The sequence below is a fragment of the Bactrocera tryoni genome, chromosome 1 (assembly GCF_016617805.1).
Source record: "Bactrocera tryoni isolate S06 chromosome 1, CSIRO_BtryS06_freeze2, whole genome shotgun sequence".
Taxonomy (NCBI): domain Eukaryota; kingdom Metazoa; phylum Arthropoda; class Insecta; order Diptera; family Tephritidae; genus Bactrocera; species Bactrocera tryoni.
In genome coordinates this window covers 85,338,981-85,365,863 of record NC_052499.1, presented here as the reverse complement: position 1 = coordinate 85,365,863, position 26,883 = coordinate 85,338,981, and the positions used below count along the sequence as shown (strand labels likewise).

The 26,883-nt window shown below is 39.9% G+C and overlaps 3 protein-coding genes across 16 annotated transcripts in view; 2 read left to right on the top strand and 1 right to left on the bottom strand.

Moving 5' to 3' along the window:
- LOC120766736 (collagen alpha chain CG42342) overlaps positions 1-26,883 on the bottom strand; it is a 213,352-nt gene that overhangs the window by 181,782 nt on the left and 4,687 nt on the right. For all 13 annotated transcript variants that reach the window (XM_040092390.1, XM_040092388.1, XM_040092391.1 and 10 more), the window contains exon 2: positions 673-3,345. In XM_040092390.1, the coding sequence (XP_039948324.1) occupies positions 673-1,915 (1,243 nt within the window). In that variant the 5' untranslated portion in view covers positions 1,916-3,345. The remainder of the gene's footprint in view (positions 1-672; positions 3,346-26,883) is intronic.
- The window catches only part of LOC120766738 (caspase-3-like), a 28,822-nt gene continuing 8,803 nt past the window's right edge, over positions 6,865-26,883 (top strand). The window contains exon 1 of one of the 2 annotated variants that reach the window (XM_040092402.1): positions 6,865-7,074. The gene's annotated coding sequence lies outside the window, so the exon portion shown is untranslated. Of the gene's footprint in view, positions 7,077-26,883 lie in introns of both variants that reach the window. The other variant, XM_040092403.1, reaches the window with a different exon arrangement.
- On the top strand, positions 13,200-24,604 carry LOC120779175. The gene is made up of 3 exons (XM_040111458.1): positions 13,200-13,949; positions 14,007-14,145; positions 24,558-24,604. Exons 1-3 carry the CDS (start codon positions 13,200-13,202, stop codon positions 24,602-24,604), a joined length of 936 nt encoding a protein of 311 aa, XP_039967392.1.

The window sequence follows — 26,883 nt, the reverse complement described above, 5'->3', positions numbered from 1 at the left end:
TTTTGGGGCTTTTAACAGAGCATTGCCCTATTGACATCCACGCATTAAGGCTGAGAATCCTACCAGACGTCATCTGAAGAAGCCGTACGGATGAGGTGGAAACAACTCAACACTTCTTTCTTGACTGTCCCGCGTTTGGGATGTCAGAACTTATACATTTGAGAGCGCACACCTTCAGACATCCCACTGAGCCGGCGGGAATGGAAATTAAACGCCTGTGCAAATTTTTTTTGGCTACTTAGCTGTTTGCTAATTTATAAGTTCGAACACAGGAGTATTTCTTTTCTATGGCCTCACAAAACACTGCATAAAGCAGTCCACGTGCGATCTTTGATCAGCCATTTAACCCAACCTAACCAAACCTTATAATAAACAGCATCAGAACAACTGGGAAGTATACCGATTGTTAACGGTAGGCCAATATATTCACCCCAACCTGCCTTATAACCACTTTTGTGTTTGTAGTCTTATAGAATATTCTAAATAAACAAGTAAACATTGAACAAAAATGCAGGCACAGTAAAATGTATCGCCGTTGCAACAACGATGAGAAAAGTTTCGATCTGCGACAGTTTTATACATATAACTTCGTACAAGAGGTAAAAACGAATACTTGTCTACAATACAATGTTTAAAAAACATAGGTATATGTGTTGATTATAAGTCACTCACCTGCCGTACATCCACATTCGCCGGAATGCGTTTGCTGCGGTGTCTGCAACAGTAGTCCATCGGCGGTGGTCGCCGCCGCCAAACTCGCCTGCCGGCGCTGCTGTTGGCGACGCGACATTTGCAAATGCGAAACATCACGACGCAAACGATGCAAATCGCTCACCTGTCGCGACAATCGCTGCAGCGTTTGTGTCACATCCACGGACATTTGCTTTGGTGGCGCCCCTGGCTGATTATGCAAATCACCGGTGGTATCCACCAGCTCCGGGCTGGTGCGCTCATTATTTAGCGGCCGGTTCGTGTCCAAATCGAAATGTTGCTGTTGCCTTGGTTGGTGGCGCTGCTCACATAATTGCAGCCGCAGCTCCAGTGCACTTATTCGTTCGTCCAGTTGCAACACTTGCCGCAACCGCTGCTCGTTGCGCGAATGCCGCACAATGCTGTACATCGCCAGAGCGCACGCAATGAGGCACAGCATAAAAAAAATCATATTGAGAAGATGGAAGAGCGCTTTGCTGTTGGTGCGATCCTTGGCGCTGGTCCAGCTGTAGCCGCGGCAGACGGCTGCGAAAATATTTGTTGTGCGGAATGCGCTGTCTGCCTTCTCAACCGCTGCTGCCGTTGACTTTGTGGAGGCCACGGTTCGTTGTTGTAGCTGTTGTTGTTGTTGCTGCTGCTGTTGTTTTTGTGTCAACAATGTGCTGCTGTTGCTTTTGTTCATGCTTTTGTTATCGTTGTCCTTATCAACTGCTGGCAGGCGAGTGGCGTGCACTGTTTTGCAATTTGTTGTTGCTGCTGTCGTTAGCAGTTCGGTGGTAGCGGCTGCGTGCACTGCATTTGGCATTGCCGTTTGCTGGCCATGTGATTTCTGCGTCGCTGCGCTGCTGCTCCTGCCCCCCAATGCTGCACTGGCGCTCAAGGCCATGTCTGTGTTGGGCATCTGTTCTTGTTGCTGCGCGGCATGGAGAATACTGTTTGGACATCTCATGTCAACACGGTGCTCCGCGCACGGCGTGTTTTCGGTTTCGGTTTCGACTTCTGTTGCACGCGCCGACCGTGGAGCTGGTGCGGCCGCTGGTGCTGCTTCTGGCTGCGTGGCGGCCTTGTGCACGCGCTGTTGTTGCTGCAGCATTGCGGCGGACACTTGTGCTGTTGCTGTTGCTGTTGTTGGCGTTGGCGTTTCGAGTTGTGTGCTGCTCGTGGCTGCCGTCCGGCTGGCGTGTAGTGCCTTGTCTTGGCGCATTATTCGCTGCTGTCACACTTCGCTGGCACTATGGACCGATTGCTGTTGCTGTTGCTTGCGTATGCTGTCGTTGACGTAGCGCTGCAATGTGCCACTGACGCTTTTCCTTTGCGTCTGAGGTAATTGTTTTGATTTTTGTTTGTTTTTCTTATCGTTTTTGGTTTTGGTTGCTTGTTATTGTGCTCCGCTCTGTTGTTGCTGTGATATCATACAGACATTGTTCACCGTTAGCAGCAGAATATTACATTCCGGTTGTCCTGCTGTGCCCTGCGCGCTTTGCTTTGACGTAGAATTCCGATGTCCTCACGGACATATTGCACGCAGTGCGCCAACAATCTTGCTCATTTATTTCTGCCGCCGGCTAGTGTGTGCCGTTATTGCTGTTGCAGCTGCTGCGTCTTTTGATTTGAATATCTTGCCAGCAAGGAAGCTTCACTTTGCTCACTTGTGAATATTGTCCTTATGATTTGTTTGTGCCCTCTTCAGGATTATTTACTGTTGTTGTTGTTGCTATTGTGGCAGCTATTAGTAAGCAGTTGTTATTGTTGCCGTTTGAAGGTATGCTCGCATTATCCGCATGATTACATTTCACTTACGCACACTAACGTGGCAGTTCCAATCAAAAGTACACGAGGAGCGCCTCTCTTCGTCGCCGTCTCCGACTTTTGGCGCTGCAAATTCGTATGAGCAGCGTTGTCACATCAACGGCTGTCGGCCCTCGTCACACCTTTTCCTGTGTTCTGCGAAACTCAAGCTCTTTTATGGCTTTGCTGCGCTTTTCGTGCGCTCGCTCCTTCAAGCCGTCGTCAAGTAGCGGGTCGGGTTGTTGTTCCTTTTCTGGGTGCTCACTGCCGGTTTAATGTTTCGGCGCTTAACAACGCTTTTTGTTTGGTTCGAGTAAGGCTTGTGCTACTTCTTTTGTTGGATTTATTAGTTGCTCTTGTTCTTCGTGTCGCCCAAGACAAATAAAAGGACTTTGGTGCAAAAAGGAAACAACGTAAATTTTATTTAGGTTTTTTTCACACAAAAACTAGTTTGTGCTGTCTTCAGCCGCGGCAGCTTGTTCTAGTGTTTCTTGTGTGCGGCTCGTATTGTTGTCGTGCCACTTCCCTTGCAGCTTCTGTGCGCTGCCACTTGTGTGTGCTGGTTTGACAAGTTTTTGACAGTCTCTACGCTACTTGCAACAACTGGCAATTGTCATCGTTTCAACCATTTTCACAACGCCCTGCGCCCGTCGCTCCACTACTCGCTCAGCGCTTGTCTGCCAAGTTTGCTGTTCTTGCTGCTTTATTACTGTTGTTTTAGCACGATACTCTCAACTCGGTTGTGGCAACTTTAGTAATGTTGTATGTTTTTTGGCGTTTTTCTTCGGCGCTTGTCCTTAAAACAAAAATTGCCCAGTTGTCGTTCTGTTCATACCGATTTTTTTTCTGAAAAAAGTGTTAAAAAAGTTAAATTAAATCGACATGTAAAACGAAATAAGCAAAAGTCTCGTAAATTCAAGTGTAGGAATTTCGCAGACAGCCGGCGAAAGTTACAACAACTTCTTTTCACTCGCACACACTCGTGGCGCTACTTATAGAAATGCCAGCGCGACCCTACCGGAGCAATGACCAACGTTGTGCCGGTTTGTGAGTAACGGTATTTTAGCAAAGAAGGTTTTTGAGAAGTGGATACGAATTGCAACACTGTTGTGTCGATGAAGTCTTATTAGCAATAACATGTGAACCATATTTATATCTAAAATGTCTGATCAGCGACCAATATGGAGAGCGAGAGAGTTTTTACTCAAACGATCCATATTTGTTTTCTCACAGAATTCAACTAGTCACTCTAAAACTGTAAGCATCTGGGGTCCCCAAGGTATGACCCACTGCAGGAGGTATCGATAGTGAGGCCGCTGAGTCTGTTAAAACTCGCGTCAAGCGCAGGCGTCATAAACAATAAGTACACCTCTTGGACCCAGCAACTGAACTCCAGCTGGTATAGCAAAGGACCAAAACTGGTCTATGCGTGGCTTATTTGCCTGCCAGATTTATCAAACCTAACCGAATGTTATTCCAGAAAACTTCACTTATTACCTCAAATGACCACAACTGCCCTGCAAGGCACAAACGGCTTAAACCACTTTGTTGTGTATGTATGGATTTTATGCGATAATGTATTGGAATTTTCGCCCAAGCGTTGAACCAACACCGTGCATCTTCTATTTGCGGCCGCATGGTCAGTTCACTTTGATTGAAGGCCGTCGAGCGCTTGATTTGTGCAACGTGCTGACTATGCAACAGCGACAGGACACGTGCCACATTGTTTAATACATGTTGTGAAATTTTCAGGCGCATTCACGGAAATCATTGAAATTCCATAGTTGTACTGAAGTATTCCCAAGTTAAGGCCAATAAGCTTTCTGTAACTATCTCGCTCCTGGTTGCAATGCAACTCTGTGAACATAATTTAAAGCTGTCGCAAGAGGCTAACTATGTTGCAAATGATTTCAGCACCTAGCCAAGGCTGCATTGACCAAAAATGTTGCGATTTTATTTTGCAGTTTTCGTTAAGTTGGCTGCACTTGCTTCCGTGTTCAAAAATGTGAACACCGAAGTAATTAGCTGCGGCATATTAACTCTAAAAATTGAGTTTTAATTACAAGTATACATAATCCAAACCCTCTAACTCAGTAGAGTGCAATATTTTTATGCAGAAAAATATTCATCATAAACAGTTTTAATCACTCCTTGTATCTCTGTTTGTTATTTCAAAACTCTAAACACAAATCGTTGAAGAACTTTGTTCAAACTCTCGACAAACTTGGACCAATTTTTGTCGTATAGCCGTAAATGTTTGTATGCATTCGTAATTCAATGATATTATTCGGCCTTAATAATTCTTAAATAAACCACACACGCCTTTATGACTATATAAGATCATTCAAAAAGCGGAAAAACCTAGTGAGGGACATCACTCCGCTCTCAATACTTCCAGAGTACTGATAGAAGTAAGTTCCTTATAAAATTACAACTCTTGCAAATTATTCTTTAGCTCAGACAGTTTAGGACAAAATTTACTTGTAAGAAATTTTCCCAGGTCGAAATTGTAACTAAACAAAGAAGTCATAAATTTCTAATCAAATCTATCATAAATAATATAATAAATACCTATGACAATCTGATAGATGATATAACCATAAAAATACCAGACGGTAACAGTTTCTTGGCAAAGAGCACACAGCTTATGACTAATCGTAAAAAAAAAACAAGTAAGAAAGCGCTAAGTTTCGGTACAACCGTACATTTTACTTGTAAACTTTTCCAACTTGCAGGAATCAAAGCCAGTGAAATACCTTACAATGTAAAACGTCAACCAGAGGATCGAAATCTAATCAATTTTATATATACAACCATATATAACACTGATCTACGTACATATTCGGCATAAGATTTGTTAGAAAAACCAAAATCAGTATACTACATACATACATAGTTATTATACAAAACCAGCCGGATGTTCGAAAATCCTGGTAATGGTTATACGGAGACTAGGTCAAGTTTTCGTCCAATTGTATCCATTTTACGCACAGGATATACTGTTATGAACTCTCTTATATTCATTAGGATAACTTACATATTGGCCAATATATCCAGCATTAAGTCAACAGATAGTTCGAAAATGTTTATATTAGGTATATGAGGGCTCAGGGAAGGGTTGACACGAGTCCACCCATTTTCGATACACAGAATGATTACTGCAGGAAAAGAATTCAGTCGCACATTGACCAATATTTTCGAACGAAAGTCAACTATAGGTACTGGGGTCCACATATTCGGTACCTAGGGTCTCGAACAGTTTTGGTTGGATTTGAACAATTTTTTGTCATAAGGTGGCACACATTAAATGCATTATTCGTGCAAAGTTGTATCCCGTTATATTAATTGCTTCTTGAATTGTGTACTAAATTTTGTCGAAATCGATTGGACAGGTCCCGGGATATGGGATTTCACCAAAAACCAAAAAGTGGGCGTGGCCACGACCGTTTATATATATGTACATAATTCTATATCTATCTCGATTAGTTTTAGGTGGACAAAACTATTATTCTTTGTAGCAACAGCTTGGAAATAATCAGTAGGACTACAAGTATTACTACTGTGAAAACACACTATATGGCAGTTGCTATAGTCTTCCGATTGGAACAATATCGGAGATTATATCGCTGCCTTGAATAAAAACCCCTGCAAAATTGTGTGAAGATAATTTATAAAATAAAAATGTGTTCCATACAAAAACTTAACTTTGATCGGAGATTTATATGGCAGCTTTACCCTATATTCCTCCGATAACGGCGATTCCAACAAGTAAACAGTTTCTGAGGGAGACAAATATGTGTCTCAAGAACTGAAGCTGTACTACGCTTGCATTACAGGCAAACAGAGGAACAGTTTCTCACGCTGATCTAGTCCAGTCATTTAAGCTTAAATTAGGTAAGAATCTCGGAATTCGATATACCCATTTATATGACTGTAAATACTTGTATATTGACACCCTAAAGTTGTCTCAAAACCTATATATGGTAGGGTATACCTAGAGTGTCAATGAACAAGTATTTACAGACATATACTATAAATGGGTATATCGAATTCCGAGGTGAACTTAGTATAATGACTGGACTATACGGTTACTTCCGGGTATTACAAACTTTTGCTCTATAATTTAACTGAAACATTTCGGGATTTACACTGTGAGCCACTGTAGCTAAAAATTACACATCTAGTACTTGTTTTTCCCCGGAATAAATATAAAAAGCAAAATAATTTCACCAACACTTAATAATATGTTCTTGAGTATTCACGTTTGAGAGTGCTTATTCATAGATTTTTAATCTTTTATTGTCATTTGTGCAACTCTGCTACGCTCAGCAAAACATTGAGCGATTTGCTCAGTATGAAATTCGCTTTCGGTCGGTTAGCATCGCTTTGGAACCGGTGAAACAGCGTGCGAGTGAGCGATCCGTGAGATAATTCAGAGATAATTCAATCAAAATAAAAAGAAAAGAGCAGACGCTAAAAAGCAAAACAAACTTGAAAAACGTGCGTTTTGCCAACGCAGAAGAGTCAGTTTACCACTGATTAAGCAGCGAAGCAATAAAAAGTCTCAAGTTTAAGGTAAGATTTTGGTGATCGCGGTGATCTTGTTGGTGTTTATTTGCACTTTTATATATGTACATATGTATGTGTACCTACATTCATTCACGATATTGTCAAATATTTGATGGAAATCGCACGCAACACATACGCTTGTGAAAAATGTATTTATAAAGGGTGATTCATTGCGCGCGGGTATTTTTCCTGCTGATTACGTTGTGTAATTTGCAGAAAATAGAAAAAGAGATCAATGTGTTTATTTCAGTTCTTGTAGCCCTTAGTTATAATCGTTCACAGAATATTGTTGTTACCCTTCTGAAATTTATCACATTTGTTATCTACCTCAGCTGGTTTTTCTAAGAAATCGTTTACACGACTCACCAGTATTTCGCTTGAATAAAGTGCCACCCGTTTGAAGATTATGAGTGCATTTAATATATGCATATTTATGTATGCACTTTTAATTATTAATTTTAAAATTGAAGTATTTGTTTGGCTGCGAGCGAATTGTCGATCAGAGAGCACAACAAAATGCTCTCCAACCGCTTTATTTGTTGAGCACTTCAAATGAGTGAGTGTAAACAAGCATACTTATGTAAAATGTATGTGAATATATGTAGAAGTATCGACTTCTTGCCAACTAAATGAGCAATCGCAGGCAAAGGTGAGCAAACATTGCAATTTAATTATTCTCAAATACTAACAAGAGATCTCATATTTAATTAGACTTACATGTGTATTTTATGTAATTTATAAACTTGAAATAAAGGGTTTTCCAATAAGAATTTTCAAGAAAATTTTGGCGAAGTAAATATTAAGTTTATTTTACTAGGGAAGTCATTAAAAATGCGTTCAAGGCTAGTTAAGGCATGCCTAACCTCGTAACCAATGGCGATAATACTAGTATGAGTGCCAGGGCCAATGCAAAGCTGACGAACTGGTTGGAAAAGGCAGCTTAGCCCAGCAAAATATATAAAAAGGAAACGAGTCGGAGATCCGTTCTTAAGGTTGAGAATCCTACCAAACCTGTTTGAAGAAGCTGTTTGGAAGAATCCGAGATAGAAACATCTCAAAATTTCTTTCTTGATTGCACAAACGTTGTGAGCTTAAGCCGCTGGGAGCTTACATCTTCAGACATTTCAATAAGCTGGTGGAAAATAGAACGACTAAGCAGATTGGTATTGACCTCAAACAACTCTCGGCAAAGTGGACTTTCATATTCTGATTACAGGAGCCTTCACAAAGGACTGTATATAGTTAGTGACGGATTCAATGAGGAATAAGTAATATTTTATATATCTCTAATTCGTTCACTCAGCGTGATTCTTCAGAAAGAATCGATTGATCTGGCAAACGCATCAAATATGATAGATACACTGCTTGTAAGGTTCCGAAGTCAAAGACGAAAAGCTGAGGAACATTTTCAATCTATTTATTCCGACACGAAAAAAACTGGAGGTAGAACTTAAAATTTACGAAGAAAAACAAGAGAAACCAAGAATCTGCGGCCAACAAACAAAACGCGAAAATTTCTGCATGAGAACTTGCGAAGGCAGTGTCTCAGTGTGCATTTCTCTAAGATCTGAAGACGCGCTTTTCTAGAGAAGTATTGGATGGATTTCAACTGAGTTTGCTGTTTCCAGAAAAAGTATGTGCTTTGAAAATCTAAGAAACGGAAAATCTTATTGATTGCTTGATAGAAAGATTCAAAGGTCTTTTGGGGAGCAAAGTCAAATAACAACAAGTTACCGACTAATTCATTGGAAACTTTGAAGAACTGCCAGAACCATAATTAGTAGGTTTCTTCGCTTTTTGGGTACACTTCCTGTGACGAATGGGAGCTCTGAATGCTCTTTTTCCACACTTCGCCGCATGAAAACGTGGCTGAGGACGAACATGCTTCAAGACAAATTGATCGGTCTGGCGTTGCTTCACACGCATCTTGGCATTGAAGTCACTGCAGAAGAAGTTCTCGAAAGATTCTCAAAACTTGGCCCACATCGTTTTGTCTTGTGAAAATTTTCTATTCAATATGTTTCAAAAAAATGTTTGTTTTATTTATAATTGGATCAAAACTGTTTATAGTGTATAAAACAACAAACTGCCTAAGATCGAATTGCAATTTGAAAAAATTATTAGAAAAATTGTTTCTCAACACAGAATCCAATGATCCGACATGACCTTGTATTCAACTTCTTTTCTAAATTTCATAAAATTTCTAATTAAAATAAGCAAACAAAATAGTTTTATTGATAATTCTACATTAGTAGTTATATAAAACGGGAATAACGTCACACAGGACCCTGCTCCCTTATAACGTCATTCAGCAATTTGATTGAACTAATTGAAAGGCCAAATGCCGCTCCATGAAACCCTTCATTTTGCAAATATCGTAAACCAAATGATTGCGAAATGGCATTTCAAGAAGTGTACACATACTTAAACTTACAGTTATTTACCATTGCAAACACACACACACGTATAAGAGTCGACTTGCACACACATTTCATCGAGACACTTGACTGGAGTGATTAAAAGCCTTTGGCGTTGCAAGTGGTTTCCAATTTCAGTACAAACGTTATTGTAGTGCGCCCGTGTTGCATGACCCGCAACAAATCGGACTGACCGAATACATTAAGGAAAATGTATATAATATCGGCTGGTGCCGATTTCCAGCTTACTGACCAATTAAAGATTTTAATTATAGCGGTAAGTTGCAGGTTGCACTCTCTTCATAGAGACTTCATTGCGGGTGCTGAGTTTCATTTCACAAGCGCGATTTCCTACAGGGTGCGTAGACATACATACATATGTAGATATTGGCGCTTCATTTCTGGAATTTCAATTTTACACTTGCACTGCAACACACGTACGCGTACTTTGTATATATGTGTGTGTGATTTGAAAATCAACCAGCACTTGCTGCCACGGGTCTTCTAAAGAGCGGCGTCCGCGCAATTGTGTGCACCAAATGCTTCCGGAATTTCGGTGGCTGCAATGTGCCCGCACACGCACACACACACATATGCACGCGCATAACTCTAACTGTGTTGCCTTAATTTTTGTTTTACCTGCTTTTGATTTTCTTTTTGAATTCCATTTCCTTTATTTTCTGCGAAATTTTCACAACTGGCTGTGGTGTTGCAAGGAATTTTTACGAGCGAGCGTTGCTGCCACACGCCGTTTTGACTGCAAATGCACTGTAACGATGCTCATATGCGTTAGAGGGTGAGCCAAATACACATTTTTTAATTGATTAATATGGAATCCTTTCGCCTTCGATCAGCAAAGTATCGAGTAATTAATTAAAAATAAAAAAGTATAATTTGACTACTATCCGGTTAAGGTGATTATGAGATTTGGAGAATAAGTGTATAGAAAGCTCTACAGCTTCTGCTTCCAACTTGTGCGGGTGGCTCTTCCCAACTGCGAAAATTTTAATTTGAACCACCCTTTATAGAACACCGGCTATGCTTGCCTTAAGTACGATTTTTCTTGCCACATTTCCTTTCGACTTGTTTATGTTTGTGCGTGCGCGGCATGGAGTTTTACTACCTTCTTTGTTTTGGTTACGGCATTCTGCCTCAACTCGTTTGAACGTGCAACCGACGCATACGAGGCACACATCCGTGCGTGTGTATGTGTTGTAGCGAAGCAAAAAGGTGCTTAATACAGTAAAGCGGAATCACAATTAACTGCACACCATTGGAAATAAACAGACAAGCTCAACTGAGTAAACAACGGCGAATCGAACGAGCAGACAGAGCAGCGACTCAGCCAGTTTAAAGTCTCTTCAAGCGCTTGACCTAGTGATTGCACACTTTACTGGTGAGACTACCTATGGGTGTTTGAGAGAATGGAACCAGCCACGAGAACTATAAACTTATACCAACCATACTTCGAATCACGAAAATTTTGGAAAGCTGTCAATTCGACCAATTTTCGAAATACAGTCAGCAGAGTAGGACGTCTCTGGTAAATGTACGATGGATTTTGGTAAAGCATTTGTATTTAGTTCCTTAAGTTCTGTAATTTTATCTGTCTGACTCACTAATTTATTTAGTTTCAAGTATTGTTATAAGCTCTGACAGTTCTAACTCAGATTCACGGTCTAAAATACGGTAGATTGGTTTGAAAGTCACGTTGTTTTAGTAATGAGTGAAAATCCTTACCTATTCTTTTTAAAATTGTCGGTTAAGTGTATGTGATTCTTAAAATTTTTCGCATGACTACTCTGTGTAGTCCTTTGTGAGGCCATAGAAAGAAGTACTCCTGTGTTCAAACTTTAAAAACGCTTAGTGGCCAATATAAATTTGCACAGGCGTTTAATGTCTACTCCCGCCAGTTCGGTGAGATGTCTGAAGGTCTGCGGGTCCAAATGTTTAGCTATTGACCACCCAAACGCGGGTCAGTCAAGAAGGAAGTGTTGAGCTGTTTTCACCTCATCTTTTTCCATACAGCTTCTGCAGATGGCGTCTGGTAGGATTCCCAGCCTTACTGGGTGGATGCCAATAGGGTAATGGCGCGTTAAAAGCCCTACATCTAAGGAGAGGCTAGAATTACTGAGGGCAAAGAGATCACTAGATCTCTGGCGATCGATCTTGGACCCAAAGACTTTTCGACAGCGCATGTACCGATAGTGGACCAGCGCTAGCCAAGCTTCTGCGAACACCAGGGGGTACGGGAATACCGACCTGAATTCTACCGATAGCGGTTCTGGAGTAACGTTTCTTGCTAGCTCATCAGCTTTACAGTTTCTTGCGATTCCGTTATGGCCTGACACTCATACGATGCTATTGATAACGAGGTTAGGCACTAATGAGTTTAAGGATAGTATCGTGGTGATATGATGAACCTATAGAATTTAAAATCGTCGGACTCTAATATCTGAAAAAAAGTTTGGAGTTCAAATATTGCCAACTTCACCAGTTTCTGCGGCCTTAGTAGTATTTAAAATTTTCATCTCGCTTCCAAAGAACGGAATTTTGCGATCAACAAGTATATTTAATGCACAAAAACCAATATAACCGGAAAGCTTAGTTAGGCGACCTCTCAAAAATGGCACTTGACGTCGTTATAATACTATGTTACAGCAATTTCACCTAGGCATACTTACGTATATATATATATGTATGAGAGTCACAAAAGTATTCCCGCTCCAAATAATCATATATCTACACCTGTGATTTGGTAAACTTATAACCATATACATGCATATACATATACATATATGTACATTAGACTGGACTTATTTTTTTTTTTTTTGCAGAAAGAGCGTACCGCCCCCTCAAATTTTTCCTTTTTATGCCAATAACGAAATTCCAAAATCTTAGACTGATTGCTCTAGGTTAAGGCGTGGCACATGCCCACTAAATTGGCTAAAACCGGTTTATATGGACTTTTCAAGAGACAAGGCACGAAAATATAAGTAAAATGTTTCATATATGTCTTTATTATATTATTATATTGAAATTAACTTACGTTTAATGATTAATATTCTTTATAATCATTTAAACTTAAGCGCAAAGGTCTGATTTATTAATGCTACCGTATTTTTTCCTATACTCAGTTACTGTTTACATAAAAGTTTTAAAACATAAGCCTTTAAAAAAATCGCAAAAAGGCAACTCTGTAAACATATATTTAAATCGTAAAATAAAATGTTGGCAACAACAGAGGAAAGTCAACATCTGGTCAATACCGTTAGTTTTGAGCCACGTGGCAATTAAAAGTGTGTAAAAAGTGAAGTGTATTTATTTTGAGCATTGAATCATAGAAACATTATTGCTTTAAAGAGAATTGATATTGATTGGATTTGCAAAATGGACACAAGAGCTAGTGAAAAAATTTATTTATTAGAATATGACGAAAGCCAAATTGTTGGATCTAAGCTGCCTTCCAATGGGCAAGTTTTGAAAGTGTTGTTTTATAACATGCGTAAAGTGAAATTGGATCTTCGTTCAAGTGCGTATCTGGTTATCAAAGAGGCCGAAATTCTTTGGAATAAAGCCCGTATTCCAGTGCGCCAAATTGATAGAAGTGTTCAAAAAGTTGAAGCTTTATATAAAGAATGGAAAAATCTGCAAAAAACTTGCAAACGCAGCACACCACTTCAAAAAATGCGAGAAGATCAGTTTATTAAAAATATGAATAACTTATTTGACATTGCGCACGGAAATGCGTTAGATTTAATTAAAATAGAAGAAGATAAAGAGTTTTTGAAGAATCAACGTAAAGAAGGTAGACCTGGTGCAATGGTGGGATGTGATCGTTCATTATTTGAAAAAGAAAAGCGAAGAAATACTCGTATTGAGAAAGAGGTAATCCGAAAAGAAAAGCAGGGTGAAGAACAATTCCAAGTATTCCTAACAGCGAATGATTTGAGTGACAATACTGAAGAACTAATTGATGTATACGACAGTGATGATAATACTGATCAAACTGCTAACTGTAGCTTTCAACAAAAAAACAGAAAACGAGGAATGAAACATTTTATCACTTCAAAGCTTGTTGCGACCTTAGACAAGTGCAAAGTCAGTGATAGGGACGCAGTACGTATTCTGATAGCTGCGGCTGAAGCATTGGAACATGATATCAGTACATTGGTAATCAGCAAGACATCGATTCGGCTTTGCCGTAAACAAATTCGTTCGGAAACTTCTGCAAAACTGATGACGGATTTTAAAAACAGCAATATAAATCAAATTACGGTACATTGGGATGGAAAAATTTTACCGTCAATCACAGGAAACGCAAAAGTGGACAGATTACCAGTTGTGATAACAACAGATGGCATTGAACATCTACTTGGAGTACCTGCCCTGTCAGCTGGTACTGGCAAAGAACAGACAGACGCCATACTCGAACTATTAAAGGAATGGAATCTAACAGAAAAGGTATTTTAAAGTAATTTCTTATAATAGTAAATATTAACAACATTCTTTCCAAACAAGGTAGAAGCTTTATGTTTTGATACTACCGCGACAAATACAGGTAGATTACAAGGTACCAGCATTTTATTAGAACAACACCTCAATAGAGAATTGTTATATCTCTCTTGCCGTCATCACATATATGAGCTCTTGCTGAAAAGTGCTTTCGCGAAATACGATTTAAAATTAAGTGGTCCATCATTAGATATTTTCCAGCGTTTTAAAAAAAATTGGCCCAAAATCAATCAGCAAAAATTTGCAAGTGGAATAGTGGATAAAAAAATAAGTCTTGCGCTAAACAAAGCTGAACAAGACCAATTAGCTCAATTTGCTCATAACTATATCACTAAACAACATCCCCGGGCAGACTACAAGGAGTTATTGGAATTGAGCCTTATATTTCTTGGTCGAAACACAGAGCCTGTAAGGTTTAAATCACCTGGGGCGATGCATCATGCCCGATGGATGGCTAAAGCGATATATACAATAAAGATTTTTCTTTTCCGCCACCAATTCTTAATGTCGTCAGATGAGGCAAATGCTATACAAGATATTAGTGTGTTCATTTTGAAAATTTATTTGAGACCTTGGATTGAAGCGCCAATTGCTGCGAAAGCACCCTTAAATGATTTAAATTTTATTAAAAATATTATTAAATTCAATGAATTGAATGAAATAATAAGCAATGAAGTAACGCTCAAGTTTTCGAATCACTTGTGGTACCTGACACCAGAAGCAGCAGGTCTTTCATTTTTTGATAATGCTGTAGACCTTGGAGAAAAGAGAAAAATGGTTGAAAATCTCAAAAAAGAACAAAATAATGAGAATAAAAGAATAGTAACTAACATTAATGAATTAAACCAAAAGAATATTTCAGATTTTGTTAACAAAAAAACGGTGAGCTTTTTCGAAAGATTTAATATTCAAACTAACTTTCTAAAACTTGACCCATCCAAGTGGCACAATGAATCCGAATTTCAAAAAGGAATGAATATTGTGAAAAACTTACATGTTGTTAATGATACCGCAGAGCGTTTTGTAAAACTGATGGAAGAATATAATGCAGTTCTAACAAAAAACGAAGAAGAGAAACAATATATCTTGCAAACAGTAACTGAATATAGGAAAAAATACGGTAGCATTAATAAATCAGACCTTTGCGCTTAAGTTTAAATGATTATAAAGAATATTAATCATTAAACGTAAGTTAATTTCAATATAATAATATAATAAAGACATATATGAAACATTTTACTTATATTTTCGTGCCTTGTCTCTTGAAAAGTCCATATAAACCGGTTTTAGCCAATTTAGTGGGCATGTGCCACGCCTTAACCTAGGGCAATCAGTTTAATATTTTGGAATTTCGTTATTGGCATAAAAAGGAAAAGTTTGCGGGGGCGGTACACTCTTTTTGCAAAAAAAAATTTTTCCCATACAAAAAAGACCAGTCTAATGTACATATTGACTTACATACCCATGTAAGTATATATGTATATTCACACGAATTGTTGCACCAGCAGCGCGGGAAAGGAGAGACGCACGAAGAGATAAACACGACAGCGACTTGCGGTGATGGTTTTAGTTTACTAAACAAATAGAAGTTAATGCTGTACAGCTAAGGATAACAGCGCGTCGCTGCAACGTCCGTACTTATGTATGTATGTATGTGTGTGTGTGAGTAAACGAGTCCATATCTCCTGCAGCTGTTTCGCAATAACAATGTCTGCTAGCATCTTTTACATGAGATAGGAACTGAAAATGCTTCAACTTTAGTTTGTTAAGACTCACGACTCACATGTGCGTGTGTGTGTGCGCGCATTTGTAGGGTATAACTCTGCGCGGCTGTCTTCCGAAATACGTGCAGGTGAATAATAAATGTCTTGTGATATGTCAAAGTTTTTCTCATTACTGCAAGACTTTCATATAGACCGACGTTAAAACTGTGTAAAGTTCGTTAGACATTCGTTTTCAAGGTCAGCACTTAAGTTTACGGTACATACGGTGGATATAGCTGTAGATAATTTTTTCAATGTACAGATGTAAGCATGTATAATCTTGATAAAAAAAACCTCTAAATATACTCTATAAGTCACTCATTATTCCCTTCCTGCCATATGGTGCAGAGACATGGACGATGACAACATCTGATGAGTCGACATTACGGGGTTTCAAGAGAAAGGTTCCGACGAGCTGAAAGAGATATACGGCGACATTGACATAGTTCAGCGAATTAAGAGACAGCGGCTGCGCTGGCTACGTTGTTGTTGTAGTGTCTGTAGATCTCCACTACATTGGAGAGATCAGGTAGAGAAGGACCTGGCTGCGCTTGATATCTCGAATTGGCGCCAAATAGTGAAATGAAGAAACGACTGGCGCGCTGTTGTTAACTCGGTTATAACGGCCTTAGCGGTATCTACGCCATTAAAGCAGAATAAGAAGTATTGCTGTGATACACATTATAATTCTTGTCGTTGTAGCAATTTCATAGAACAAGCGTAATCCTCGATATTAGTCCAATAATGTCTATGACTTTAGGAAGAAAAAGGGTTTCCCGTTTAGAGATCCAATGTTTTCGTTTCTTTCCAAGATATTTCAATCTCATAAAACTCATTCCTCTTTCACTTTACTTTTGGTGCATTGGCTTCGCGGGGAGTAAAGGACCACTATTGTTATATTTACACAAAATTAAGCAACGTGCTTTAATCCACAAATATAGTGCATAATTTTCGAGAAGCACTCTTGTCCAGTTAGCAATTTGATAATTCTCAATTCACACATGTCTACAGTAGATTACATATGTCAGAACAATCACTTGCAGGCAGGTAAGGCAGTCGTGTTCTACGAAAGGATTGCAATTGGATTCTAAGTAGTAAACGTGCAGCAGCCGGCAGAATCTTAGTTTAACCAAGCAGGTTTTTCTACGCAAACACGCTTGCATGACGGTAAATAGTCCAGACGCAGTTAAAACCTGAAGTTATGATGAAATGTGAGAGTACATGTGTACCTGTTCGCTCAAAGTGGATGCCACACCAGCCCATATATCACAGCAAAGTGGCAGCTAAACTCACCCAGCCGACGTTGAAAGCCAGTCACTGCTCACACACATTCACATCTATGTGCATGTGCATGTGTGTGTGTGCACTGGTCTCATATGGGTGCAAAGGTGCGCTGTTACGCATGCTGGTGTGACCAGCGAACAGGCAAACAACAACTCGAAACACATGTAAATGACTTCGCATGAATATGTATGGGCCGCTTGTGTACGTGTGCAACCGCAAATGGTGTGAAAACCCAGCGACCACGACACACAATACAGCAATACAGCAATACACAGCGGCAGCAATTACTGTCCATAACAAAAGCCAGAATGTAAACAGAGCGACAGCGGCAGCGTGGCAAAGGTCTCGCGCAACGGCATCTTACCCACCTAACTATCAGCCGGTCAATCTGCCGAGTGAATGGCGGACTCATACAGAAAATTACTTTGAAAAAGAAAGAAAACACACGAGGCGTCGGTGTATTTGTGTCCTGAGCCGTCTCGGTTCAGAGGCTGAAAGCCGCAGAGAACGCTTTGGCGCTGTTTGTTTGGCGAAGAAAGAACATCGCACGGCAAACAGACGAGCCGGTCAGCAAACACAAGCCGATGACGATGGCAAGGAGGCGACAGCGGTGGCAGCGACAGACGCTCATTGCGCCCGGCGATGACTTATGCAGATAGCACGAGGTGCGCACAGCAAGTGAGCTTAAGCATTTATGTTTCCACTGTGCGGCAAGCAATTCGGTGAACCGTTCGGTCGCATGCTGAAGGCGCACACACATGCAGCACTGAATGCTACCAATGGTGGCGGTGGGTGCGCCGATGCCATACGGTGGCAGCAGGTCACATTAGCTGCCGAAAAAGTTGGACGCAAAGGTGGTGGTAGGAATGTGCGGCAGACACAGGCGATGACCAGGTATATTTTTCATGTGTCTTCCTTTACTCAAATATACCCATTAGGGTGGTTCCAAATTGTGTATGCTATTTCAAGTTGATAATATTTGCATTTCTCGACTTAAAAGCCATCTCTTGTCAAATTGCAATAACAGGTCGCTGACCAATACCGGATATTTGTATTGTATTTGTAGTTGTATTATGAATCCGAGAAAACCAGTATACCAGATATTATTATCAGGAACCCACGAATTCAAGGTAACTTTTATACTATATGTATTATATATGGGTGCGTTGAGGGCAGCAGTGGCTACCGGAGATTTTCGGTTAAAGACCTGCGCGAGCTCTCTAAAATGCAGTTGATATTCGTTTATCGGAAAAAGATTATTATTGTTGTTGTTCTAACGGTTATCAAATACTCTTTAGGATGGTAAGAATTATCTAGGTTGTCGTCGCTGTTATCTAACAGGAGTTCCAAGAAACTTGCTGTGTCGACGGTGTCGGACCAATGGGAAAAGGGCGTCAGATGAGTGGGGTTGGAGGAACAGGCAAAAAGGTAGCCAGTGTCATGCGGAGACTCATTGCACGCAGGACATATGTATTTGGATATGTCGATGTCTATTTTGGATACGTAGGAGTTTAACCTGCTATAGTATCTAGAACGAAGCTGCATAAGGGTCACTCTCATTTCTCGTGGCAACTCGAGCTCTTCGTCTGCAGTGGATGGTGGTTTAACTACAAGAACGCCATTAATTGGAGGGGAGTCGATGAAGGTGTTGATGGCTCCGCAGTGAATGGCGGTCAGTGCTCGTCAGAAGTTAGTTGCGTCCAAAGTCCGGTCGGCGTATTGTGCAATGTCGTCGACGTAATTGAGGAAAGTCCTCTTTCACATTTTTCTAAGCCGCTGGTGTGCCATCAAAATTTAATAATTTTAGCCTCGGGAGGCTCAATAAAAATTATCGATATAAAAGTAATAAAACACTATTAAATAATCAAACAGCAACAAAAACAGCATTGGAACTAAACACAGTAATTGTTGTACCGTCGGTTTGGCCCAAAAATTAAGAGCTTAGCGTCTTCCAGGAAAACTGAATGAAACTTTTTTCTTAACAACTCACAGTTTTTTGTAGCAGAGACAACCTGAGTCACGAAAAATATAACAAAGCAATAGAGGCTTAAAGCCCACAGGAATAACCCTTGCAAGACTTTACATCCAATATAAAAAAATTTCTATAAAAATATTTTGTGCATTAAAAATTTCTCATTATATTTTTGAACTTTGACCTTTATATATAATCCGAGTACTTTCGAGTTCAATTTCTACATAAATTTTTCGAAAGTTTTTAAATTCCACAAAATTTGTTATTTTTTTTTGCTCACCCTAATGCAGACTACCTTCATCATATAAGTATCTACACAACTAGGTATATAAAAGTACACGTGTAGACCGTGGTCATGCGTATGATTATGCATACTCGTACACATTTCATGAGACATCGCACCTCCACATTCCTCTGGGGCTTTTGTGCGCACAAATGGGCATTTAAGTAATTTGCACTGCTCTCCGGTGGCATGCAATTTTTCAAATGTGTAATACGACCCGCCTGACACACTGTGGTTATTGTAAGTTTTTATGCGCATTGGTGTTGTTGTGCCGGTTTTTGTGCCTTTTGCCACTGTCGGCACACGCTGCAGCAGCAATCTTTTGTTGTCAGCTTAATTTTAAGCCACCGATGCTGAGATTTAAGCCTTTCTAAATGCGTGTGTTACACGTAATTGCATCGTGAGGCGAGCGCTGTGAGCCCGTCGGGAAATTCTGAGGAGGTTGATAAGCAAGCATACTCTAGAAACACTGATTTTTATCGGATTGCGGGGTTTCTTTTGTAATAATAAAAGCGTTTATCGAGTCAAAATAACTTACTGATTTGGAAGCTCTTATCCACTCTAAAGATCGAGCCAAGTACAAAGTACATATTCTTAGAAATTGTATTTCACTATCAAGTCCACATTGCGCTTTGTAGTAGGCGATTCTAAGTGGTTAAAATCGATTTCCCTCCAACTCTGCCGTCTAAAACACGATTATTTTCTTATTTCTAAATTTTTGTGAGAAAAAAAAATTATTCTTAAACAAATTCTCACTAAATTTCAAACTTTTCCGCTTGGGTTCGCTTAGCTTGACTTTTGACAAAGCAAGGCAGTGGCTCTTCTCGCCCAACTGCCGCATCATGCGACTTTGGCAACGGCGTTAAGTCGGCAGTTAAGTGATTTGTTGCCTTTGTGGGCTTACCAAACGAATGCGGTTGCTGCACTTCTGAGCGACACTTCGCTTTTGATATGCTTAGTTGTTGCTGTTGTTGTAACTTTTGCATTTTTGCGCAGGCCTTTTACGCGCTAAATTAATTATGCGGACGACGGTGGCACTTGCAGCGGCACTTAGTCACTCATGTTGGCCGCGTTTGTTCTTCTCAGCACCTTTTTACTTTTCGGAGACCGAATCAACCTTGGGCTATCAAAAAACTAATAAAAACAAAAAGTAACCGCGCAATTTTTCGGCTTTTTAACGCTTCAACTACGCGAATGCATCTATGTATGCGTGTGTGTGTGTGCAATTGGAGACTCAAGAGCCCGAAAAAGTGCATATGGCACGTAAACAGCAACAACAACCGAGTGTATGTTGGTAAAACGGCATGTATGACAAGTCAGCAAAAATACGCGTAATTAAGTTGCAAGTTGGAGCAACCAGCTGCGGCAGCAATGTGACAGCGCAAAAACATAAAAATGCGCCAAGTGCGGCATGCCGACATATTTCTGATACACAAACATGCACGCACACATATGTTTGTATGTACATATGTGTGCTTGTGCCCACTTGCCACACTGCTATGGCGCACAAGTTTGAAAAGCTCTTTCGCAACCAATTTGCGACACAGCAGCTGCCACATAGCAGGTATGCTGCCCCATCAGTCGTCATACGCGTATTCCATGACCGTTATTTATGAAATACACTCGCAAACACACACACGCACACGCGCGCAAAAATGTATTTATACTCGTTCCATTATGCGGCAGTAATTTCTTAATTTTCACCTTCCGTTCAAGCGTTGACAGCGAGGCATCACCGCTCATTTGCCCTACGCTCTTTCCGAGTGCCACACACACACACATACGCACACATGCATGCACAGCAGCTTCGCATTAGCTTTGCCGCATTGCCGTTCACAAAACGGCGCATTTAATGAGTGAATGAATCCGTGCGCACTCCGCCCGGCAGCTTTGTCAGCGGCGCATTCGCTTTATCCGCCAACAGTCTGCTGATTTCGTAGAATGTCGGCCATTACTGCATAATTTAGAATAAATTTCTCCCTTTTCCCGAGACATTTCTTCGTATTTTTCCCCAGAATACTCTACATATGTATGTAGATATGTATGTATGTATGTAATGGCAATATCGCAAGGGGAGTAGGAATTTGAGCAAACTTAATGTGGAAAATAAAAATGTTTGAACTCAAAAGAAAAAAAGCAAACAAAGTCCAGGTTCTGCTTTTCATTGTGCTTGCTCCTAGATTTTTTATATGTAGTAGTTCTCATTGAAAGCTAAACTTGTAAATACAACTGATTGAAAAACTTTCGTTTTCGAAATTTATTCCCCACTTTTTTGTTGCTGTAATCAGCCTTACGGACCACAAATTAATTTAACAACATTATGAAAGGACAGTAGTGGTATTCCTTAAGGTTGATCGTGCGAAGGCTAATCTGTGCTCAGGTTAAGCGGTTATTAAACTCTAGAAATTTGACAAAATCCAAGTTTTTTTCATAAAATATTCAAAAATATCTCCCTAAAAGAATTTCCGAAATTTCAATATATATCCTAGTTATAGCCGAATTAGTTTCTGGTAACCGTTTTAGAGTCGAAACTACTTGTTTCGATGCAGTTGCCATGACACTCAAGTTCAGATGACCACAAAGGTAAACATTTCGAAGAGGACATGGCCTTCCCTGCTCCCTATTCCTCAAGTACGCATAACTCAATAAAAGTTGTTAATTTTTAATTAATTTTGTGTACTCTTCAAATATATAGTGAAAATATAAAATGCTTTGTTTATCAAATACTAAAAAATGCTCGAAATTCAGTCCTGTTAACTAGAACATATGTCAATCAGAAACATTTAGTAGAACATCTATGGCGGTTCTGCAATTTGTCGAGCTCGCTTCGAAACACGATTGGACAATTACACGATATTAGGCTCTCGAGGCGCACTGATTTAATTATACGTTTGCGTAATAGAAGGAGTTTCAGCTAAAATAAATTCCTGAAGAGAATCTCAGAAACACCGAGATATCACTCTGCCATCTAACGTTTAAAATTTGAATTATCTATATTTCGACATTGGAAACGTCAAATACCATTCGGAAAGTGACAGTTATTCAGTAAAAAGTCTAAAATTTATGAAATGGGTCACTATTCACTAGAAGAAAACTGGGAAATATTGAAAAAAGAAAAAAACAAAAAAAGGTCAATTTTACCGAAAAGTCATCTTTTCGGACGAGGCTCATTTCCACCTCTATGGTTACGTTAACAAGCAGAATTGTCGCATTTGGGCCATACAGCAAACGCTTCACTTAATCTTTTACGCTCTATCTTCAAAAATCGCTTAATCAGCAAAAGAGGTGATGTGAATTGGCCTCCCAGAAGCTGCGATTTAACTCCATTGGACTATTTTCTGTGGGGAACTGTTAAAGATAAATGTTACGCCAACCATCCAGAAAAAATTCAAGATCTAAAGTACGAGATTCAAGCTGCTGTAGCTGCCATAAGGCCTGAAACCATCGAGAAGGTACTCTAAAATTGAGTGGATCGGATAAGCTACTGTAAACTCAGCCGTGGTGGTCATTTGTCCGAAATTGTTTTCCACAAATAAATTTCATAAAACAACCTTTTAATTAAAAGTTAGACCTTTGAAAAATATCAATCCGTTTTTTTTATTGACTTTTTAAATTTAAAATTTTATATGGCCCACCCTTTATATAAAAGAAAACTTAAGGCAAATTATTTATTATAGAAATCCTGTAGTATTTAGTAAAACGTTTACATATATAAAATTTGTAATATGTTCGAAGAATACTTTTAACTACTACTTTCCTGACATCTGTGCCAAATGTCACTTCAAAAATAATCACTAGTCTTTAGAATATGCTTGTCGTTCTGAAGTACATAAAGTGTATTCGCCGAATTTTACAATAAGTGAAAGTATGCAACAAAGAAGTTTCATTAAATTTTGTGAAATTTCTGGTGCCGAAACATTCAAAATGTTGGAAAAGGCCTTCGGCGATAATTGTTTGTAGCGAGCAGGTGTTTTTGAATGCTGCAAATTATTACAAGATAGTCGAGAACGGGTTGACGACAAACCGTGTCCAGGACTGCCACCAACATCAACTGATGATCAACACGTCAATAAAATAAAGGAATCGGTGCTTAAAACGATTAATAGTCAGAGATCTTACTGGGATCGTTGGAATATCGGAAAGATCAGTAAAAACTAGTTTGAAAAATCATTTGGGTCTAAGAATTGTGAAAGCAGATCCAAAATCACTCAATTCGATAAACGGCATCGCATTAACGTCTATGAAACAATGCTTTCCGACTACCAAAATGTCATTAAACGTATAATGCTTGGGGTTGAGTCTTGGATTTATGCTTACAACCAGAAAACAAACGATCAATCGGCGGATTTTCGAGGCAAACGTGAGGCGAAGCCGAAAAAAGCACGTCAAAGCAGGTCAAAAATTAAAGCTATGTTGACAGAGATATCTAGGTGTGGCGCACTCCGAATTTCTCCTGACCGACCAAACTGTCAACAAGGAATCCTATTTGAGTGTTATGTCTCATTTATGTGAAACTATTCGTAATAAGAGGCCGGAATTATGAGCTTAAATTTGTAACTAATATTGTTTATGAAAGTATCTAAAGATCCAGCAAATTGTTTTGGCTGGTCCGTAAAATAAAGTTGATCAAGATTGCTGATACTTTAAAAATATCAAAGAAGTGTAATTGATATCGCTCCTGAATACATATGACTGAAGCAAAAAGAACGTGCTATGAGTTAAGCTGACTGTTGGAATCTTTTAATAAAAATGTCATCCCATAGATATTTTTGGTAATAATTCACAGGCACACTGCTATGAAGATCACAGGCGCATTATTTGACATTAGATATTTAACAAATAAGGGATTTATAGTACACGAATAAAAGAATAGTGGGCATAGTTGCGCCCACTTGACCATTTTTAGTCAAATTCAACTCTTTCCACATATCAAAACTTTAACTATTGATTTCGCTTTCGCTTAACTGGTTTCTGGTACGCTTCAATGAGAATGCCATATGAAAAATTATGAAAAGATATCCACACAAAGCAAGTCATACAAAAATCACAGACAGTGCCCGCAAGCACTGCCGCCAGTTAGCTAAATTTGCATGCCACTCACAACGGTTCGCATGTTGCAAGTATCGAAAGCTGTAGCGACAACTCTAAAGCAACATTGAGCGCTCTCACACAGCACACAGAGCTTCCAAATTATTTCCGTATTTTCTATTATTATAATAAAAGGTTTATTGTTATGACTATAAAATTACACACAGCAACCATCGGCGACAACGACAAGGCAGGAAGCACGACGAAAAAGTAAAAGGAAGGAAGAAACGAATGAATTGCTGAATTGTTGAATGGTTGAATGGGGTGCACACTTGATTGGACGTTGTTGCTGTTGTTGCTGACGCTGCTACAACCGCTGCTGTGCAATGGACACCCACAGTCCACAGTGGTGAGCGGCTGTTGCTACTCACTTCGCTTTGCGTTATCAATAAATGTGATGTGTCGTCGGTTGTTATCATTAAAGCAGACTTCTGTGCTCTATTGCTTCACTGGCAGACTTTTGCTTAAGTGCATCAGTATGTGCGCTGGTGCTTAACTACACACGTTGGCTAAAGGGTGGCATCATTCACTAGGTACATTTTAGTATTTATTTTTTCATCTATTTTGACATCTACACTTGGAAAATTCCCAACGCCGAGCGATTGCAGCAATTATACTTTAGTTAAGGCAGCAGGTTCATTGACAACGCGCACAAATAGCGGGATAATTTTGCCCGTAGAAATTCAGAAATTCATGCTCATGTCGCGCGGCGTTGCTACAACCCCCCATAAGTCCGAACAACACAATCAGAGAACAAATTTACCATGGCGCATTTACTGCTGCTGGACGACTTTCGCGCTCTAATGACGCGCTGCTGCCGCGCGAGTTCGGTTGTTGCCGCCCATAGCCGCTGGGGCTCCACAGCAGCCACGTAGCATGTTTCCACCATTACGCATATGTACATAGCTCTATAAATGTATGTATGTTTGTGAATGTGTGTGTGTGTGTAAGAGCCGCTGTTGTGAGGCTTAATAACGCGTCGCGCCTCCGGTTACTCAATTTAGCCTCCTAATTGTGTTGATAGCGCAGCGCAGCGTTGCTGTACGTAACCCATTGGCATTTTATAGAGTAGCATTTATTGCATTTGATTTCGCTCGACTTGACTTTCAGTTCAACTTCCGACCATTCTAGTCAATTGTTGTTGCTGCGCCGTTCAAACGCGCAAATGAGAGGGTTGATTTGAGTTCATAAAATTGTCATCATCGTCGCCGTTGCTTCGTTCATTATCACACAAACCACCACCACCACCATCGGCTATCATCCAGCAGCCGTCATAATCTACAGCAGTGACAGCGGCTGGCAGCACCGGTGGCAACATCGTGAATGGTACATTAGCTGCCGCGCCACCAGCAACATTTATTTCATCAACGGATTTTTGCCGCGCTGTCGCCTTGCCGCATTCCCCCGCTGCACCAGTTGCTTCATCGTACCTCTCATCGCAATTCAATGGCACTCCACTCCACTTCAGTTCTTCACTGGTGAGTACTTCATGCCACTTCATTGTGCGTTTCATTTCATTCATTGCGGCGGCCAGTTGTAAGTCGCTGTGCGTTGGGTTGTTGTGACTTCTATCATAACGCCATAACGGGCGTGAGTTTGGCGCAAAGTCAAATATGTAACGCTTCAACGCGTCTTTTTCTCAATTACACACAATCAGTTGCTTCGAATTGTTGTATTTATATTTGTTGTAGAATTTTTCTTTGAGGCCTTACAGCACTGATTCTCTTCGTGGCTGTTCAATTAATTAACTTAAAGACCGAAGATTTTATAGACTAGTTGTACGACAAGTAGCATAAACTATTTGAGGAATATCTAGGAGCTAGTTGGAGGTTTCTAGATAAGATTCGTCAAATATTAAAAGTTGTTCATAATGTTGTTCGGAATAAAAATATTATAAAGTATATTCTTCTTTCGTATCGAAATCGCTTCAATAATTCTTTCATTTATTGCTTTATTAAGAAGCATGTTATTTCCTGCATGGTATTTTTAACGAGATAGTACTTATGTCTTAAGATTGATAGATAAATAAATGAGGATTGCAAAGCGACCTAAGATCAATTGTGCCCTCTCCAACGTCACAACGACTCACTTAGCCCAAGCATATTGATAAATTCTTATATACGGCTCTGTGCTATTGCTGCGATGTGATCCCTATCAGGAAACATGGGTCCAAGGGTCGTCACCCTGCGTCTACAGATTGCTGAACAGTCAATTAGCAGGTGCTCTGGAGTTTCAGGCTTTATGTCGCAGAACCGACAATCTCCACAATAAGCTAGGTCCATGTTATATAAGTGCTTCTTGAGCTTGCAATAGCCAGAGTAGAAAGCGAAAAGTAGCCGGAGTTCGTCACTTGGGAGTTTGGTTACATATGTAAACCTGCTGATGTTGTAACCACCCATTAAACACTTGGCATGGCACATGTCTTGGAGTTGTTGCCAATACCTCACCCTGACCACTCCTTCATCCTTGCGAACCAGCTTCTACATGGCTCCA